This window comes from Ambystoma mexicanum, chromosome 1q (assembly GCF_040938575.1).
Source record: "Ambystoma mexicanum isolate Mex_15411 chromosome 1q, UKY_AmexF1_1, whole genome shotgun sequence".
Classification (NCBI taxonomy): Eukaryota; Metazoa; Chordata; class Amphibia; order Caudata; family Ambystomatidae; genus Ambystoma; species Ambystoma mexicanum.
Window position 1 is genome coordinate 79,518,527 of NC_090922.1, and position 21,970 is coordinate 79,540,496.

Sequence of the window (21,970 nt, forward strand, 5' to 3'; positions counted from 1 at the left end):
GAGACGACGAGCTGAACGGCTGTTCACAAGACCACCCAACGCTCAAACTGGAAATTCCGGACTTTCGGATTCCGGCCCCGAACCCATGCAGTTGGGAGCCGTTAGGGGTCCACTCTCGGAAGCTGAACGGAAACGCAGACGGAATCTAAGACTTTGCCTATACTGTGGGGCTGCTGGGCATTTCTTGGGTACTTGTCCTTTACGCCCACAAAGAAAGTCGGAAAACTAGTTGGCCTGTCGTCAGTAGGAAGGGGGACGACAGGTTCGGATTCGTATTCAGTCCTTTCCAGTTCCGCCTCCTCATTGCAGCCCATGCAACCGGCTGTTTTACTGGTGGTGAGGATCAAGTTGTCGTGGTTAAACAAAGAGACAGAGGTGCTGGGCTTGCTGGATTGTGGAGCATCTGGGAACTATATAGACGAGACGTTTGCAGTCAGCCAAGAAATACTCTTGTTACCCCGGAGAAGTGTCTTGCCTGTCGAAGTCATCGATGGAACCCCTTTATCTTCCGGTCCAATCCGTCAACAAACCATGTGTCTACATATGCAGATTAAAGAACATAGGGAAGAGATCGCCTTGGATGTCATCAAATCACCCTCTTATCCCGTGGTCTTGGGTTTACCTTGGCTTCTTCACCATAATCCTACCATCAATTGGGGAGCTCGCCTTTTGGATTTCACCTCTACTCTCTGTCTCCAGGATTGCTGTTTGGCCGGTGTGTCAAGAAAGGAGATTCCATCCATACCCCTCACGAGGGGTACTGGCTTTCCTGAATTTTGTGCTCTGTTGTCTGTCCCTCAGGAATATGCCGAATTTCAGCCAGTGTTTTCTGAACCTGAAGACATACCAATGCCACCTCATCGAACATTTGACTGTACTATTGAACTGGTACCTGGTTCAGTAATTCCTCATGGGAAGGTATACGCCTTGTCCCTTACTGAAAAGGCAGTTCTTCAAGAATACTTGTCAGACTGTATCAGGAAGGGTTATATCACTCCCTCGAAATCACCAGCTGGATTCCCGCTATTCTTTGTGAAGAAGAAGGAAGGAACCTTACGACCCTGTATTGACTACCGTCAATTAAATGATATTACAAGAAAAGATAGGTATCCATTGCCTTTAATTCGAAGCATCATGGAGTCCCTTCGAACTGCCCAGGTGTTTACTAAGTTGGATCTACGAGGCTCTTATCACTTAATTCGAATCAAAGAGGGAGACGAATGGAAGACGGCTTTTAAGACCCCTTTCCGGCATTACGAATACCGGGTAATGCCATTCGGATTGTGCAATGCCCCGGCTGTCTTTCAGCGTTTTATGGATAGCGTTTTTTGTGATCTAATCGGGATATCAGTTTGGGTGTATCTCGATGATATCCTCACTATTTTTTCTGTCTCCCTGAAGCAACATGTGGAACATGTTCGAGAGGTGCTTCGACGTTTGTCCCAGAACCACCTGTACGTTAAGGTGGAGAAGTGTTCTTTTCACCAGAAAAAGATGGATTTTCTGGGCTATGTGATCAGTGGCACTGGAATTTTCATGGATCCGGCCAAGGTACAAGCCATTCAAGATTGGACTCAACCTTCTGATGTAAAGTCCCTACAACGATTTTTGGGATTTGCTAATTTTTATCGGCAATTTATACCCCATTTTTCTCAACTCACGGCTCCTTTAACTCAACTAACTAGCAGTAAAACACCTTTTTTCTGGAATACACAAGCAACCAAGGCTTTCAACGCCTTGAAACAAGCCTTTAGTACTGCTCCCATTTTGCGTCATCCTAATGACGAGGCGCCATACATAGTAGAAGCCGACGCTTCCGATCTTGCCCTGGGTGCAGTCCTTTTACAAAAGGAACCAGAAACTGGTGTGGAACACCCTGTGGCATACCTTTCCCGCAAGCTCATGCCTAGCGAACAAAATTATGCAGTAATCGAGAAAGAATTATTGGCAATAAAGATTGCATTCGAAGAGTGGAGACATCATCTCCTTGGAGGCCGGCATTCAGTGGAAGTCCGTACCGACCACCGAAATCTGCAGTACTTGAAGTCTCTTCAGTGCCGAACCTCTCGCCAAGCCCGATGGGCTTTTTTTTTCTCCCACTATGACTTCCATATCACGTACATCCCCAGTGCTCGTAATTTAAAGGCCGATGCCTTGTCTCGATCCTTGGAGGTAGAAGCAAGAAAGCAGTACAGGGAGGAACCAATTATATCCCCAAAGCATTTCTTGTTCACCTTATCACCTTATCTTCAGAAGATTCTACAAGACACAATCACCGATCCTGATCGGGAAGGCCTCATGAGGCATCCACAGGTTACTGAAGAGAATGGACTACTTTTCTTCCGGAATCGGCTGTATGTTCCCACAACCTCTCTTCGAACTCTTGTGCTTCAGGGGTTTCACGACTCCCGAGTTGGTGGCCATCGTGGTATCGGAGCAACTCGAGAAATAATATCCAGACAATTCTGGTGGCCAGGTTGGGCCCATGATGTTGAACGTTATGTAAAGAGTTGTCCTGTGTGTGCCCAGGTGAAGATTCCTAGGAAGAGGCCCCTAGGGTTGCTTCATCCCACCGAGATTCCTCCTTACCCTTGGCACACCATAGCGGTTGATTTCATCGTAGAACTTCCTCCATCTGAAGAATATTCCTGCATCATGGTCGTTGTGGATTGCTTTTCCAAGGCGGCACATTTTGTTCCGTTCCTTAAAATACCAACTGCTACACAGATGGCATCGGTATTTCTTCTGGAGATATACAGGTTACACGGACTGCCGCAAAAGATCATATCCGACCGAGGGTCTCAATTCCTGTCATCTTTCTGGCGTCAATTGTGCAGTCATCTCGGCATCCATCGTGCACTCAGTTCTGGTTATCATCCTCACACCAACGGCCAGACTGAAAGGACTAACCAGACTCTGGAACAATATCTTCGCTGTTTTGCCAATGCCACTCAATCTAACTGGAAGTCCCATCTAGTTTTTGCTGAGGTCTCCTATAACAACACAGTTCATTCAGCTACGGGCCTGAGTCCGTTTTTCTGTTTGTCCGGCTTACATCCTAAATTGGTACCCTTTTGTCCTGTACCTTCAAGTACAGTTCCCTCTGCTGATTGGCTTGTCACTTCCATTCAGGATCAACACTCCTTGGCTCGCAGTACTTTGGCGGAGGTGCAGGCACGGATGAAGCGACAGGCTGATAAGGGAAGGACACCTGAACCTGCTTCCTGGTGGGGGATCTAGTCTGGTTGTCCTCCAAACATCTCCCCATTCGTAATTTACCCACCAAATTGGCTCCCCGATACTTTGGCCCTTTCAGGATCACTAAACGCCTGTCTTCTGTGGCTTTCCGTTTGCAATTGCCTCAAACTTGGCAGGTGCATCCGGTTTTTCATGTCTCCCTGTTGAAGCCATATGTGGTGGACACGTTTGGCCGTTCCGCCCCTCGTCCCGCACCAGTTGTAGTCCGGGGGTCTCCCGAATTTGAGGTACAGGAAATTTGCGATTCTCGCATCAGGCGAGGGGTACTCCAGTATTTGGTGGACTGGAAGGGCTACCCAGCCTGTGATAGAACTTGGGAACCACGCAGTTATGTACATGCCCCCTGCCTGATCCGTGATTTCTATCGCCGCTTTCCATCGAAACCTGGGGCTCCTGGGCTTTCTGGGAAGGGGCAAAGTGTCACCACCTCCACCTCACTTACCTGTCGGAGGGGGCGCGATTATGGGTTCCGACGCGCCCCATCCTGGCGCTGTTATCCCCGATACCGGCTGGGGGGTCCGCGGTTATCCGCGACACCCGGCGCTTCTGGGGTTTCTGTGTCCCGGGGTCTGCGCATGCGCGGAAGGCCGCGTCTCGGTCTTCGCGCATGCGCAGTCCTCGAGGCGCTTGGGAAGCCACAAGCTTGCTTCCCAAGCCTCGTTTCGGACGCGGCAGCACTCGGGGATAACACGGCTTGCGTTCCAAGCCTCCTGAGTGCTGCCGGTCTTATTTAAGGAGCGAGATCCCGAAACTCACCGCGTCTCAACGCGGTTTGTTTCTCGGATCGTGTCTTCGCTCCTGAAGCCCTCGCCTGCTTCAGTCTGCCCTCCAGTCCTCGCCTGCTCCAGCCTGCCCTCCATTCCTTGCCTGCTTCAGCCTGCCCTCCAGTCCTCGCCTGCTCCAGCCTGCCCTCCATTCCTTGCCTGCTCCAGCCTGCCCTCCAGTCCTCGCCTGCTCCAGCCTGCCCTCCATTCCTTGCCTGCTCCAGCCTGCCCACCAGTCTTTGTCTGCTTCAGCCTGGTTCTACAGAATTTTGCCCGCTACGGTCTTGCTCTTCTACCTTGCCTTCCAAGACCTGCCTGCCTCCTCCAGGTTTTCGTCCTCTGAATACACCACGGCATTCCGTCCGCAGTTCTATCTTGCAAACTGCTCCAACACTGCAAGAACCAGGAAGGTGCACTTTTGTGGCATTGGGAGCCGGTCCACCTCTAACCCTGTTGACTCGAGGGGAAGGGGTGCGCCGGTTTCTCGCGTTTCATAATCTTCAATCACCTGTCGGACAGCCTGGCGACCTCACCAAGAACAACTACCGGAAGCCCAGGTACTCAGCGCCCTAGAGACGCCATCTTTAACATGGAGACATGTACAGAGTTATTGTAAGCTTATTCAGCTACCCACAGGACATTAAACCAGGTGTCTTCATACTGAAGCAACATATACCGGAGGTACTGTTCCAAGGTTTGATTCGTTCTCTCGGTTTGTCCGTCCGTTTGTGGATGATGACTGGTGGACAAGCGAACCTCCACCTTGGCTAGTTCGCAGCATTTTTTCCAGAATTTGGAAACAAATTGGCTTCCTCGATCGGAAACTACTATGGAAGGAAAACCATGTAGCCTTACCACATTCTCCAAAAATGTTTTAGCCAGAACAGAGGGTGTAGGTAGACCCTTCAAAGCTACGAAATGCGCCATCTTTGAAAAAAGATCCACCACCACCAAGATGGTATCATACCCATCACAATTGGGTAGATCTGTGATGAAGTCCATAGAGAAGAGTCTGCCAGGGAGCAGGTGGCACGCTCAACGGTTGAAGAAGACCAGCGGGTTTACTCTTTTGATTCTTGTTTTGAGCACAATTTCCGCAAGTTTTCAAGAATTGAATTACATCTCTTTGCCATGTGGGCCACCAATAAGATCTTTTCACCTTTTCCATGGTTTTGGTAATTCCAGGATGACCCTCTACAAGGCTCCCTGATAGTTGGAAATTACTTGAACTTGCAGCCTAGGCGTGGGCAGGTACAGGCGATTTCGATAGAATGGTAAACCATCCAGAACACTGAAGTTTTCACCCTTTGCTTCCAGTGGAGGTCATGCTGCATTTGACTTCCTCTCTCAGTTTCTCCCAAGACGAATCTGTTGAACCCACAACTCCAAGCACCTTTTTCCCAGAAATAATTTCCACAGGAATGGGAGGCACATAAGCTTCTTCACCTTTTCCAATACGAGAGTGCATCTGTTTTACCATTTCGCATCCCCGGCCTGAATGTGATGACGAAGTCATATTCGACAAAAAAAAGAGTGCTCAACGTAGTTGACGGGAGGATTGTGCCTTTGCCGAGCGGAGATACTGCAGGTTGCGGTGATCTGTAAAAATGGTAACAGTATGTCTTGCCGCAAGTAGGTGATGTCTCCATTCCTTAAGTGCACACTTGATGGCCAACCATTTCCTTATCAGTAATTGTATAGTTGAGCTCTGCCGAGGAGAATTTCTTAAACCAAAAGGCCACTGAATGCAATTTGTGGGAGTCCGGATTGCACTGTGATAACACTGCGCCCATGGCCACTTTTGAAGCGTCCGTTTCCACCACAAACGGAAGATCCGGCCGAGGATGCTGGAGGACGGGGGCTGCAGTAAATCTCTCCTTTAATTTTTTAAAAGCCTCGTCTGCCTCTGTAGTCCAATCACATTTTTTGTTCTTCTTGAGTAAGGACATAATGGGATGAACTAATCGCGAGAAATCAGATACAAACCGTCGAAAAAAAATTGCAAACCCTAGAAAACTTTTAATTCCTTTAACAGACGTGGGTGCAGGCAAGGTGAGAATGGCATCAACTTTGATTGTCCATCTTCACTCCTTGTGCTGACAAAATGAACCCCAAGAACTCAACTTCTGGAACGTGGAAGTGACATTTTTCCAGTTTAACATACAGAGAGAGTTTTCCTTGAGTCGTTGGAGAACAGCGGTCACATGCTTGACATGTTCCAAAGGGTTATCCGAAAAGATTAGAATGTCATCCACATAGACGACCACACAAATATCCAACATATCTCTGAAAATGTCATTCATAAAGGATTGAAAGGCAGCTGGAGCATTGCACAGCCCGAAAGGCATCACCCTGTATTCAAAGAGCCCGTATCTGCTTTGAAATGCAGTTTTCCACTCATCTCCCTCTTTTATACGAATTAGGTAATATGCACCTCTGAGGTCTAACTTAGTGAAAATGTGCGCTTGTTTTACTTGGTCCAACAATGTAGAAATGAGTGGAAGAGGGTAGCGATTCTTTTACAGTGATTTGATTTAGCGCTCGGTAGTCTATACACGTTCTTAATTCTCCTTCTTTCTTGGGCACATAAAATAGGGGTGGAGCTGCTGGGGATTTAGATGGTCTGATAAATCCATTAGCCAGATACTGATCCAAATAAGTTTTCAAATGGACATTTTCCCTTTCTGTCAAAGCATAAATTCGACTGCACGGAAGCTGGGATCCAGGAATCAAATCAATTTGACAATCGTAAGGTCTGTGAGGGGGCAGTACTTCGGCTTGTTTTTCCTCTTGGAATACATCTTGGAATTTCTGGTATTCAGGGGGCAAAGAGCCTATAAGACCTAAAGTGTTTTCCGTAGACCCCTCCTGTTGCATTATTTCCACTGAACCTTCCGTAGAATTGCAGGAGTTCTGGCAGTTAGGAGCAAAGGTCAAAGTTCTGGTTCGCCAATTGATCAATGGATTATGCTTTTCCAACCACGGCATTCCCAAGATAATCTGGAACTGTGGAGCTCGAATCAGGTCAAAAAAGATCCTCTCTCTGCGTCCATCCTGGCAGCGCATAATAAGGTTGTTAATGCACTGTGTAACCGGACCTGACACTAATGGAGTGCCGTCGACCCCGGATACATTTTCTGCCTTTAACTTATCCGTTAAGGAAAATCCCAATTTGCTAGCCAGGTGAAGAGCCATATAATTGCCAATAGCCCCACAATCAATATAAGCAGTCAACTCATGCTTTATTGTAGGAATCTCATGACTAAATAGGATGATTGGAAACACAAAGTGTGAGGTCACTGAAACCTTATCCACGCTCGACAAGCTGACCTATAAACTTGCCGGGCACTGGAGTTTTCCGAATTCTGGTTCTTCTGGTCCTTCTGGTCTTGACTCACTCCTCCCAAAGGTTTCCGTGCCAGTTTCACTGGGCAGTCCTTTAAGAAGTGACCCGCCTTACCACAGTATAGACATAACTTTTGTTGACGTCTTTTCTCTCTCTCTGTTTGAGAAATCGGGCCTTGTATTCCCCCCAACTGCATGGGTTCCGAGTGAGGTTCTGGTCCTGATCTTCCAACTGGTTCTCTTGGGCGAACCACATACGCTCGATTGTCTTGGCGAGCACGATCAGTCCTGCGATCTTGTAACCTGTGATCTAACTGAATTGTTAAATCAATGAAGTCGTTGATATTCTCCGGTGGGTTCACCACCTGTGCCAAAACGTCCTTTAGTTCACTGCGCAGACCTCGATAAAATAAAGTTGTTCTTTTTTCCGTAGGCCAATTGGTTTCTGCCACCAACCTATTAAAAGGTGGCCACATATGCCAGCAATTCTTGACTGCCTTGTTTCAATGACAGCAACTCGCCATCCAACGCCTGTCCTTGAGTGTGTCGAGCAAAAAGCCTTTCCAATTCTTTCTGAAATTCTTGAAAATTTTGCAACACAGGATCATCCCGATTTACAAGGGGTATGGACCAATCTGCCGCATAGCCGCCCAAATAAGTTAACACGAAAGCCACCTTTGACTGATCTGTAGTGAACACTCCACGTCTGCACAAAAAATGTAATCTGCATTGATTTAAAAACACAGCAAATTTCTTTGCATCTCCTGTAAAGCGCTCTGGAGGAGCTAACGGAATGTTTCCAGGAATGACCACTTGGACTGGAGCCTGGGGCGCCGAAGATGCAGAAGCCTGGGAATTACTTAATGGTAGTGGTACCTGACCTGCTTGAGCCTGTAACAGTTTACGAGCCAATTCTTCTGTTCGATCTTTGTTCACCACCAGCTCTCTTCTAAGGGCATTGGTCTCAGACCGAGCTGCATGGACTTCAGCTCATAATTCCCCCAAAAGTTGAGTTAACTGATCCATCTCTGTATTTTCCATGAATGCTCAGGCAGAGTATTATTCAGCACGGCTTCGCGTTCTGTAACGCTTACCTCAAAAAAGAAACTCTGCGGGAGCACTTCTCTGGAAAATCAGGTTGTACTATTCTTAGTGTGCGTTGTAACTCTATGTAGTCAGGTTATCTAAGAAAAAGAACATTCGGCAATCCTCAATATGCTTGTCTAATGCACCAATTCAGTTATTACCTCTCTAACTCTCCAGGGTTCTTTACCTTTTGTTATTTGTTGTTGAGCTCTCCATCCTGCTTCTACGCAGGGGCGCTTGTTCTGAAGAATGGAGATGAAATGTATTTTCTGAAGGGAGTAGAACCACTAGTGTGCGTGATCTGAGAGAGAGAGAGCTATTAGGAGAAGGTAGGAGATAGAAGCTATCCTTGACTAGAATAGCACAAAGGGAGCTGTTCCATTAACGATTGAAAGTGCAAGAACAGGAACTCCTAACCTTCCTAAACCAAAAATGAGGAACGCCTACATGTGCGTGTGAACAAGTGACCAGACAATGTATTTTGGTTCCCCTATGGGCATTAACAACCAAGAAGAACTATGCCTCACACTCTCAAATAATGTGCTTGCCTTTTTACATGAAACACTAGCTTCGTTCGTAATGTGCTGTATGCTAACTAGAGGGAGGCAACTTCCAACAGCTAACTAATATGACCCTAGTTAGTTCCGCTGACTGGGAAAATTGTAGCACCCAATGTGTGGTAACTCAAACCTTGTCACAGAATTGCAGCACCCTACAGAGTGTGTAAAAGGCTGACTGACAGGGAAACAACTTCTTCAGCTGACACAAAACTAAGTAATTCAACTGACTGGAAAATGCACGCTGTCAAACTAATGATATCTAAAACAAGTGCGCACAATAACATTAACGGCCAATACTTGCAATAAATGTAGGTTGACAAGAAAACGAACTTCAAACAGCTAACGGAGATTCAACGAAATATTCCGCTGACAGGAATGAGCACGGCAACAGTGCTGCGACAGACGTGAAGGCAAATGCCCATAATGCTGACTGAAAAAACAAACACTATGGAATACTGTGATAATGACAGGGAAGTTACTAGGCTACTACAGAGGGAACAATGGAAACTACGATAAGGATATTTCAAGAACGGGCTGAGGAAAACTGTGACTGCAACTGGCACCGCGTTAAGCGTACACTGCAAGCAGACGACGCGAAGCGCAGAGCAGGAACAGGGAGGGGCTTATATAAGCAGCGAGTGTGAAGCACTAGACCATCACTATCACTTCCCAGAGGACCACTAGGCCGCCATTTTAGGTAATGAGGAAGTGTCTTCTGCCATATAGCCTAGACTTGGTTTTTCCCTCGTTACAGACCAAGCATGATAAGCCGTGGTCCACGAATTCTTAGTGGCAAATCTAGGGGCATGACCCATGCTCATGACAATCCAAGACCCAGTGATGCGAGAATCAATCAGAGGCTACATAGAAGAGTACTTTGATCAAAACAACACCCCAGATGTAGCCAAGGCCACAATATGGGAAGCCTTTAAGGCGGTCATGAGGGGTCACTTGATCACTCTAAAAGCTCAGAAAGATAGACAATCCCGTAAATGGGAGGGAGAGCTTGAAAACAACCTAATGAAGTTGAGAGGAAATGACAAATAAGCAAATCCAGAAACTAAAGAGAGCCTATGGACATTAACAGGGCCAGCAGGAGGCGATCGGAACAAAAAGGGCAGAGAACCAACTACTTCACTTGAAACACTGGTACGCCACGAAAGCCAATAAAGCAGACAAACTACTGGCGAGACAGCTGAAAGGCAAACAACAAAGGCAAACAGTACAGGCTCTGAGAAACTGTAATTATATAGTGAAAACACAATCGAAGGCCATAAAAGAAATATTTAGAGATTATTACCAAGAACTGTACTCATCGGACAAACCAAAAGCGATAGACCAATCAAATTATTTAAAAGATATGAAACTCCCAACCAGAACACCGGAGTAGAAAACAGCACTCAATGCACAAATATCGGTTGAGGAAGTCGTGAAGGCGATAAGAGATTTGCCAAAAAAAACAAAGCTCCGGGCCCGGATTGTTATACAGCCACCTTTTATAAAACCTACGAGGGAGCTCTAAGCTCGGTCCTCACAGAGCTTTTTAACACCTTCAAGGACTCAGCTAACATCACAAACTCAATGAATGAGTCAAATATATTGGTCTTCCATAAGAAAGGGAAAAACCCAGAGGCACCAGACTCATATCGTCCCATAGCACTAACAAACTTAGATGCCAAACTTTATACCAAAATTCTAGCTAACAGACTCACCCCCCTGCTTCCCAAACTGATACACCAAGATCAGTCGGGATTTATCCCTAACAGAACAACATTAGAAGAATCACTCACCTGATTGAGAACGTAGGGATCACAAGAACCCCAGCCGCCCTCCTGGCAATAGATGCGGAAAAAGCATTTGACCGCACGGAGTGGTCCATGCTCTTCCATACTCTGAAGAAAAATGGATCTTGGCGAAACCTACATCGACATGATATGGGCCAACTATAACTCACCAACAACCAGAATCGCGATGGATGGGGAACTCTCAGACATAAGAATCGAAAGAGGCACCAAACAGGGTTGTCCCTTCTCCCCACTCCTCTACGCTATATTCCTGGAGCCGCTGTTAAGGAACACACCCGAAATCAAAGGCATCACAATAGGAGGCACAACCCATAAAACAGCAGCTTATGCGGACACATGCTGATCGCCCTAGCGGAACCGGTAGATACACTGCCCCCAGTAATACAAACGATAGAAGACTATGGTCGTGTCTCAAGCCTAAAAATAAACAGGCAAAAGTCAGAGCTAATAGTACTGGCCGGTGACAAACAGGAAATACAGACACGCGCAGGGGAGCTACAACTCTGAGTGGCGGAAGATGGAATCAACTACCTGGGGGTCACCCTCACCAACTCAATTAAAGGACTATATGCAGGAAACTACCCGAACCTGTTAGCCAAAGTGAGGAACGACCTGGACAGGTGGACCCCTTTAGCGGTCACATGGTGGGACAGAATAACAGTGATAAAAATGACAATACAACCCAGACTTCTATACTACTTCCAGGCACTCCCAATCAGAATCCCGCCCACGTTCTTCAAAACACTAGTCAAAATGATAAACAAATACATATGGCAGGAGCAAAACCCCAAGACTCTCCAGCATTGCAGAAGGAGGCCTGACACTCCCACATTTCTGAAAATATTATGAGGCGGCACAACTGTGGGTCTTGAAAGAATGGATCCCCAACACCTCAGAGAAGATATGGGCGGCACAAGACAGAGCAGTGGCAAGGAAAAGCCTTCAACATCTCCCGTGGACCAGCCCTGAACACAGGCACCCAAATCTCAGAATCAGTGAGATCATGAGCGCAGTGCTTGAAATCTGGAACAGGGCGACAAAAAAAAAAAAACATTGACAATAAATCCGGCCTCCTTCATGCCGTTGTTTGAGAACCCGGAATTCAAACCGGGCACAGAGAAAGATAAGGTCAAAAAATGGTTCGATTCCTAATGCACGAAAGTGGGGGACATGTATGAAGACCATCAGATTAGAACATTCGCGGAATGCTGCACACTTCAGCGTCACAGAAAAAGACAGATTCAAATACGAGCAACTTCATCACTGCTCTCCACTCCAAGGATAACGCTGGCGGCAACGAGAGATCTGACCCCATTCGAATCATATATTATGTCACACACAGGAGACAAAAAATGTGTTTCACCATTGTACAAGTTCATAAATGCCCAAGCGGAAGACACAAAATGGCAATATATGAAGAGATGGGAAACAACTCTGGGGAGGGAGATCACGAGAGACCAATGGGAATATGTCTGGCAAATCATCACCAAACGGACACGGGCGATTCAGCAGAGAGAAGCTTGGACAAAGAATGATCCAGTGCCACTACACCCCAGAAATACTACATGAAATGTACAACACCAAACAAAACACATGCTGGCGGGGCTGCGAAGCGGAGGGCACATGGAGACATATCTGGTGGGACTGCCCGATACTGCAAAGCTTCTGGTCAGAGATAAAAACCCAAATGCAAGAGATGTTTAAAGGGGCAGAACACATAAAAGAAGAGGTGTGGATGGGCGGCTTTTGGGACCCCCCGAGACAAGACGATGACGAAGACCCAGAAGAGAAATTTTATGGGGCTCCCGATTGCCAAATGGCTAGCAATAGCCCAAAGATGGAAACAGAAAACTCTGCCATCAACGATAGAATGGATGCAGAGAGAGTGTGGCAACTCATAGCAATGGAGCGCATAACATAATATACAAGGGGCCCACCAAAACTTCCAAACAGACTGGAGGCCGGTGCTAGACTTCCTTCAAAGTGACTATATGCTGCAATGGTGTCCACCCAAAATCAGAATTCTGGACATGATCACCTGAGGGAACAATCACAAAAGGACATAGTAATAATTGGATAAACATTACCAGCCGGTGGGGGTGGGGAGGGGGACAATGTTCAAGTCCCACAGTTTATTCTCTTCTGTTACTAATCATAAAATGCAATAAAAACAATCTTGTAAATTGCCAATTTTTCCCTATTGGTAATCCAGTCATTTACAAAAAGTGATTCTTGATTTTGCCGTCAGTCAGTCAGTCAACCAAAAGTTTATTCGGATTTAAAAAATCCATCAAACAATAAAAAAAAAATATACATACAATTCTTAAAAAACATGTACATAGTGTTAAAATGGGGCGTAAAAGAATAAAACAATAGTGAATTCATAGTCGCAAATTCATAAGATCCAGTTTTAACAGGGACGCAGTTAAATCATTATGCAGAGTAATTCCACTGTGTAGGTATTTCATACTTTGCTTCCGTCTCCCTGGAGCCTCAACAAACTTTTCCTAAAATACATTGCTCTTTTTAAAAATGTGAGCAAAGCCCACGCTGTAAAAACAGTGTCTGCACTCAGAAGAAAAGCGAGTGCAGCTTTATAGTGGCATAGCTCAAATTTCCTTAGGGAGGGTAACCAAGTTGCTCTACGAATGCCTGCATTACCCGGGCTAAGAAACATTAAATGAGCTAAATCTTCTTGCTGGTGTCCATATACCGGACAACCAACCACATCTGGGAATCCTTTCCACCTTGCTGTGTTTGCTTGCAAGAGGAGGGAATCAAATCGTGCCCTTGTAATTAACCACCTATCTTTTTTGTATGGACTCCAAGTTAAATATGGTTGGATACCCGAGGGTCTACTGATCATAGAGTGGAATTTGTCACATTTATTGCCATATTCCAAAAGTATTCTTTTCCTCACTATGGCCTCTCTGACCACAATTTTGTGGCTAGAACCCTCGGTCTTAGTTATGAGTGAGGCTGGTGGAAAAAGAGCACTAAGGTTGACCTCCCCAAGAGCATTCGACATATAAGCAAGTAAAGGGATTTTTTGCCACCCTGCTTTGCCCACCACAGTCCGAATGATGAAATGGCACAGGGATGCAAATTCATTGAGCCACAATAGGATCCAAAATAGGATCGGGGCCAACGCCCACTGGTCCTCCCAGAACTCCATTCCCAATTCTCTATGTATTGAGATGCACGCTGCTGAGTTCGGGAGCCGCAACAGCTGTCTGAAGAATTTGTTTTCTTTAACTTGGATATCCACAGCCCTTGTGAAACCCCATATAGGGGTGCCATACATAGTGACGGCCAATGTGTGGGCACCATAAATCTTAATGATTACTTCTAAAGGCTGGCCCTTGCACCTAGACATAAAACGAAAAATTCCCCCAGTTTGCTGGCTCTAGCCGATTGTTTAGCCACATGATACCCAGGTAGTCAAAAGCTTTGACTCGGGGTAGAATTTCTCCGGCACAGAGCATCGGTTTCATAGCCACTGACCGCTTTCTGCCCACACAAGCCATCACTGCCGATTTTTTAGTGTTGATTTTTAAACCTAGATTACACATGAAAGTTGTGTATGCGTTGATCAGGGCCTGTAAAGCTATGGGGGTTCTTGCTAACAAAACTGTATCATCAGCATAAGCTAAAACTGGGAATCCCCGACCCCCCAACACTAGGAAATCAGCCAAGGTATTGATAAGATCAAGTGAAAGACTGTTAATATAAAGGCAGAAGCAGATAGGGGCTAACACGCAGCCCTGCCGTATGCCACACCCCACCCTAAAGCAGGCTGTGCAGTGTCCCCCTGGGCCGCTACGTACACACGCCTCATTATCAGTATGCAGCTCGACCAGTACCTTCAGAATATCCCCCGGGCACCCCAAGGACCCAAGCACGGGCCAGAGCTTTGCCCTATCCACCTTATCAAATGCCGTGCTCAGGTCCATAAAGGCCAAATATACTGCCTCTACCCTATGGTGAACCGAATTGGCCACCAAAAGATAAAGGTTCAGGCTCTGTTCAATTGTGCCGACCCCTAGACGGAATCCGAATTGAATATCTGAAAGGATCAAAGCTTCCCCTAACCAGGATTCAATACGAGCCAATAAAATTCTCCCAGAAATCTTAAAAGGAGGAGTCCAACAAGGAAATCGGTCTATATGCACTTGGACTAGCCATATCTCCTTTTTTAAAGATTGGGAAAATAATAGCCCTTTTCCACGAAGGGGGATAATTCCCCGATTGCATACACGCAATAAATACCACCATGAGTAGTGGTGCCCACATATCCAGCGGGTCTTGAAACAGATCAGAGGGGATCATATCCGGTCCCGGGGCCCTGTTATGGGCTTGGAGGTTGATAGCCTTTCTGCGGGGCTGCGAAGCGGAGGGCACCGGGAGACATATCTGGTGGGACTGCCCGATACTGCAAGGCTTCTGGTCGGAGATAAAAACCCAAATGCAAGAGATGTTTAAAGGGGCAGAATACATAAAAGAAAGATGTGGATGGGCGGCTTTTGGGACCCCCGAGACAAGACCATGACGAAGATCCAGAAGAGAAATTTTATGGAGCTCCTGATTGCCACCTGGCTAACAATAACCCAAAGATGGAAACAGAAAACTCCATCAACGATAGAATGGTTGCAGAGAGTCTGGCAACTCATAGCAATGGAGCGCATAACATAATATACAAGGGGCCCACCAAAACTTCCAAACAGACTGGGGGCTGGTGCTAGACTTCCTTCAAAGTGACTATATGCTGCAATGGTGTCCACCCAAAATCAGAATTCTGGACATGATCACCTGAGGGAACAATCACAAAAGGACATAGTAATAATTGGATAAACATTACCAGCCGGTGGGGGGGGGCAATGTTCAAGTCCCACAGTTTATTCTCTTGTGTTACTAATCATAAAATGCAATAAAAACAATCTTGTAAATTGCCAATTTTTCCCTATTAGTAATCCAGTCATTTACAAAAAGTGATTTTTGATTTTGCCTTTATAATATTCCAGTTCGTCCAAAAGGATTGTCCGATTTGAAGCCACAGTCACTTTACAGTCAGTTCACCAAATCATTTAGTACAACACAATTATTCTGGGTGTATGCTGTATTCAAATAGACAAATAAAGGCACAATTAGCTACCGGGACAAATGGATGCAGCAGCAGCACCAAAGTAAAGAGAGAACAAGGGGAATGTTAACAACACTAGTGGAAAGTTACAGGACGTCATGCCACTCAGAGAAGATGGATGCACCCAAGGATGTCTATCACCAAACATAGAAACAGTAGCTCAAAGCATCGATGGTGCAGGCACCACAACATTGACATCAAGTGCAGGGCGAAGCTACAAGTACAACTACGGCTTCCAGCAACCCTAATTTCCAAGTGCCAAGAGAAAGGCGTGGACACAGAAGCAGCTCTATGCCGAGGATAGAGGGTACATTTCTGAATATGAGACTTCACATGCTACATATTACACTCTCCAACAGGAACGTACCTGCCACACCAGGCCCCTCCTCCAGGAGGCGCTCGGCTGCCGCCTCCCAGCCGTGGGGTGTCTCTCCCATTATCTCCTCCAGCCCAGAACCTGGCTCGCATTGCTCTCTGCCCTGGGTAGACCGGGCCAGGCTCAGACTTCCACCCCTGCACGGCTTCCCTGCGGCCGCCTGGCGGTCCAGCCTGAGATGGATACCGTCTGTGAGGAATCGACCGCGGCGGTCTCTCTTCATGGGGCTCTCCTGCCTGACGCAATTCCCAGTGCTCCAAAGCGGGAGGCCCCGACTTGTTCTATCCCGTGGCGACGTTCCTGCCTTGGTTTATGTCCCCGGTGTACAAGTGCCAATTCCGGTTGGCGCTCGCACCCCTTCTGTTTTGACGGGCGGAACGTGAAGAGTCTGGAGACACTGGGTGGCGCACGCTGCCCTCCTACAGCACTGGTGTCCAGGCTGCGCGTTCATGTCGCTCGCGGCCGCTACGTGAGTGCACGAGCCGAATGACAGCTTTTCGCCAGAGAGGTCGTGTTCAAATGAAGCAGCGTTTTTCCTCACAGCTTCAGTTTTCTTGATTATTGTTAGGAGGTGTTGGACATATTTTTCAAACTAGAAACAGCGACAGTTTGCACACTGAGGCCTCTATTCTTCATGGTCTGTATGGACTTGTCACAGTAGGGCTGGTTTCACAGTCTTTGCCGTGGTCAGCACTGCCTGCTACTCCCCTGTTTTTATAGATAGCGTGCTATCCCCTACTTTACCCCCGCCCATATCCCAGACGTAGATGCAATGATTACTTTCCCAATCATAATAACCATAATTTTTGGAAACAAATGATTGTATTTATTGGAGTCAAGCAAACAAATTGGGGGCGGTCCCAGTCTCTTAAGCAAAGCATTGTCCTAAAGCACTTTCTAAGGTACCCCTTTAGATTTCCCGGGCTCCACGGGTGACATGTGTCACGGTTTGCAAAGTAGCAGACTTCTGCCTCTGGTTAGCAACTACCAGGCAGTAATAGACCTGGGACCACTGCATTCAGTTGAAGAGGAGTCTTAACTGTGTGTCAGGGAGTCAGTGCTCATCCCAAACCTGGCTCGAGTGCAGCAATCGCGCTAAAACTGCAGTGTCGAAGCTAGTCCCGGCTAGGACCGCCCCGTAGCTCTGCCTGTGACAGAAAAAGAAACGTTAGCAACAAAAGTACACAATCTATGAACCGAAGCAATTATTAACACGTTGTGACTTCGCCTGGGACAGAACATCAAAAGTTTGCAACAAATTACACAATCTATAACCATAAGCAATTGCTAACATCTCACAAAATGAACTCAATTTCTGAACTGTGCCGCTAACTAGCCGTCAGGGGGAACCTGCCCCTTAGGGTACCGAAACTGTTCTACCCAGATCTAATAAACTGCCGGGTGCATGAAACATCAGAGAGGGTGGGAGGGACTTTGTGCAGGGGCTGCAAAAAACTGAGCTAGGCCCAGCAGTCCCCAGCCTTATGAGTACTCCCCAAGCCCAGAGTTGGATAGGGGCAGCCCACTATGCAGGTTGTCGTTCTAGCGCCCCCTTTGTGGGCTGGCCAGCCCCTTAACAAGCGAATTGCAAGTCTGGGCTGCAGTTTTGTTAAATATCGAGCTAATTTAACTAAACTGCCGCTGGGAACAGAGCATTTCTGATTAAGCAATTTTACAGGCATATAACTTCTTTAATAACCTGTGATAAAACACAAATGAAGGAGCACAAAAAATACAGGGTTTTGTGTCCTACTCTGACAGAGACAATTCAAAGAAAACTAGTGACTGCAAATTTAAGCAGCATTTTTTATTTTGCAAATGTCTTTTTTCAATGAAATTGCAAGATGCACATTTCACAGTATACTGATATACAAGTATCTCCCAGTATATACCAGTGCTATATGTGGCACTCCTCCACAACAGCGAACCGAGCGTCACATAAGAGGTCCTGTATATTGCCACCACTTTTGGGCATTCTCCCGCTTTCTGTGACAAAATCTCCCACCCAGGCAGTGCCAACCACAGGTCTACTAGCGCTCTGTGCACAATTCCCCCCCACCCGACTACAAACAAATACCAGAATGCAAAGGTGCAGCATGATTATTGAAAAGGCGCTGTCGCTGCATCTGTCACCAGTGGCGCAACACCATTGAGCTGGCCGGGCTTCAGCCCCCGCCCCATACATTTTGGGCTATGCTGACTTGACCATAGTGGACCTACAGAGCCGTTGCCGGACAGAACAGGACACAGATGTTAAACGGCGCCTGGGCGTCGTTGTTAACAAAGGCCCGGCAATTACTAACGTAAAGAATTTCACTGCTAGCACCTGCATTCATATACATACATTTTTAGGCAATTGAAATTGTGATGAGGGGTTAGTATTTGCAGGCCCGGAGAGTGATTGGATAGTGTGAGGAGTCAGGAATGAAATCCGGACACACAGTCATGTTTTGGTTATAAACTTTTATTCAACTTAAATGGTTTGGGAAAATGCCTCTAACCCTATTCTCAAGAGACGTTTCCCTACCTAAAAACAAAACTAACGATCTGTCTGTGTCAGGATGTCATAAATCAAAAGCCGTCCTTGTGTCCAAACAATCTATCCTGACCCTCACACTAAAACAAATTAATAAAGTGATAAGGGAAATGTTTATAATCTGGTATCTGCAAAAAGTGTTCTTAAACAAAAGTAGAATACTCCAACATGCTCAACAGAATGCTTTTTCAGACAGACCACTAGAGATACCAATGGTAGCATGATCAGTTTAACCAGGAGACAGCTATAATTTGCGCCCTCAGCTGAAGGTCCCTACCTAATTATGTGTGTGCGCGTGAGTGGGTTGCTACTGTTATTCATTCTTAAGTACATTTTGGTCTGATTGTGTTGTGAAACTCTGTTACATTGCTGTTTGTTTTATCTTATTCAGCACTTTGTATTACCAAGCAGTAAGGACTGCACCAGTATCAGAATGTACCCACCTTTCATTGTTTTCTTTGATTTCTTGTAGTATTTTTCCTACAACCTTTAGATTTGAAGTAGCAGAGATACCTGAGATCAGGAACTCTGCTCTCCCTGTTCTCCCCACGGCATTGCACTCTTGTTACTCATTTCGCCTTCCCGAGTGGCGTGCAAGCAGTGTAGTTCATTGTAACTACATTTCCCGACTACACCGGTCCTCTTTTTCACGTCAGCGCGTTAGCGCTGGCGCGTTTGGAGAGGCTGGTTGTCGCTGGTTTGCGCAAAGTGTGCTCTGCGTGCTTACTATATACATGCTGCTTACACAATACTGTACTTATTTCTTGATTATTACGTTAGCTTTACACGATTCATCGGACACGTTACAGATTGCCTCCTTTCTTGCATATAAATCAAGGCAGGCGATTATTCTAGAACATCACCCTACTCTGCTGGATCCCTCCATACCTACTGCCCCACCTCTTGGCCTGGATGTCCTTATGAGCGAGCCCTGCCAACCTCCTACAATAGTCCTTGGCTGACAGGTCCCTTGCTCCTGTCTTCCAGTTTGAATGTCACACTGCTTGCCTCAGAGATGTACACAGAGTTACCTGCCCAAGCTATTCCTGAGGCTGGTATTTCTGCCCACATTGCATCCTCAGAAGACTCATTGGCCCCGCAGGACATGATTAGGGTCTCGTCCACCCTCATCACTAATGCCAATGTGCCAGCTAGTTTTTTAGGGCATGAAAGCCAATTGGATGTGAAGCCTATTTCAACAAATTCCATGCGTTGCCTGCCCCTCCTCAACACGCGCTCCCTGCTGAAACACAGAGTTGAGATTGATGATCACCTCGAAGAATACTCCCCTGATATAATGGCCCTTACTGAAACCTGGTTGAACTCCTCCATACCCAATGATACCACCTTGTCTTTACCTCCTGATTATTTACTATTCGGTCTGACCGTCCAGTTCAAAAGGGCAGAGGTGTGGCTTTCATGTTTAAAAATCATCTGGACTGTCATACAGTCGCTCACTCCAGCCCTGAAATCTGTGAATCCCTCTTGGTCAAGATAAAAAATCAACGCTCCTCACTTCGAAGAACAGTTCCTCGAACTACTCAACTGCCTCACCAAGGTCAGTACCCCACTTATCATTCTCTGTGACTTTAATCTCTGGGCTGGAGATGTCGTGAATCTCCCCCCGTCTCACCTGAGATCGCTTCTTGCAGGGATCCGCAGGAAGATTCTTCTTGCGGGCGGATCAGGTTTTGTACAGGCTGGCACAAGTCTCTTCCGACTCCAGCGTGCGTTCAGTGTTCCAGGATACTCGTGGGTTCAGGACGTCCAGGAAGGAAGAAGCGGTCGCAAGGATACGTGGATTCCAGCAACAGGGTGGAAAGGAGAGGGTGGAAGGAGTGGGAATAAGGGTCCAGAAACCTGGATAACAGAAGGGTTCGCCAAGCTGTGAAGTACACGTCTAGTCACTACCTGTTGATAGCGTTGAGACACGCGGGGCAGCGGGGCGTGGCATATTTATGGGACGTACTATGTCCGCCGTGAAGGCTGGTGCGAGGCGTGTCACGTGATACGGCCATGTTGGGAGAAACAATGAATGCAAGCCCCGCCGCGATAAGGACCAGGAAGTCCAGAAGGGACGCGTTCTGTGGGTCATGACAGAAGATCCATCCGATAAGCAAGCATCCACTGTGATTGATGCCCTTAACACCATTGGCTATCTCCAATGGGTAAAAAGCTCCACGCATAACGGGGGACACACCCTCCACTGGGTAGCTACACATTTGATATCCCTCCTAGATGTCAAAACTCTCCCCTGCGCATGGTCGGACCACTTTTTAGTGAAGGCTCTGTCACTTCTACTGTTCCCACCAGTGAGAATGGACTCTGTTTCCAGAAAAACATTATAGAAGTTTAAAAAGTTCTCGGCTCAATTGTCACCCTGCCTTCTTCCGATTGAGGATTTTTCCGACTCCTCTGATCTGGTGGTGCACCTTACAGCCACCATTAAAAATGCCATAAAAAACTGGCCCCTTTGAAGAAAAAGATATCCAAACCTGAGACCCACAAGAACACATGGTTCAAGGATAACATCATCTTCCTTATATGTGTCAAAAGATCCTATGAAAGAGCATGGTGGTAAGACCCCGGTCCTCAATCTGTCCTCCTTTACAAACAGGCCATTAGAGAATTTAAAACTGTCATTGCCAAGTCTGCTTTCTTTAATAAAAGAATTGAGAATGCTCGCTCCAGTTCGAGCAAACTGTTTAAAATTCTGGCTGAATTTCAGGCCTCACCGGTTGCCAGTCAGGATCTTATTAAAGATTCTGCCTGGTGCCAATCAGCACGCAACAAATTCTCAGCGAAAATCTCGGGCCATAAACAAACCATTAGTTATTTGCAGGCGCAGTCCCGGGGTGATCATCCGACACAAACTACGTTTAAAGGAGATGTTCCTTCTCTGACAGATATTCCTCTCTTCAATTTTACCCAGTGCACAGAGGCAGACATTCTCAAAATTGTTTGTGCAATAAAACCCACCTCCTTTTTGGGTGATACTTGCCTAGTTATATCCTCAAGGAATCACTTGACCTCCTGATACCCTGGTTGACCAAACTTGTTAATCTCTCCTTTAATGAAGGTCAGATTCCCTCATCTCTTA

At 46.6% G+C, this 21,970-nt stretch overlaps 1 protein-coding gene across 3 annotated transcripts in view; it reads right to left on the bottom strand.

The window, feature by feature from the left end:
* ZNF276 (zinc finger protein 276) overlaps positions 1-16,747 on the bottom strand; it is a 921,405-nt gene extending 904,658 nt beyond the window's left edge. For 2 of the 3 annotated variants that reach the window (XM_069635570.1, XM_069635569.1), the window contains exon 1: positions 16,326-16,737. In XM_069635570.1, coding sequence (XP_069491671.1) covers positions 16,326-16,557 — 232 coding nt within the window. In that variant the 5' untranslated portion in view covers positions 16,558-16,737. Of the gene's footprint in view, positions 1-16,325 lie in introns of all 3 variants that reach the window. The other variant, XM_069635568.1, reaches the window with a different exon arrangement.
* Between the last annotated feature and the right edge of the window lie 5,223 nt (positions 16,748-21,970).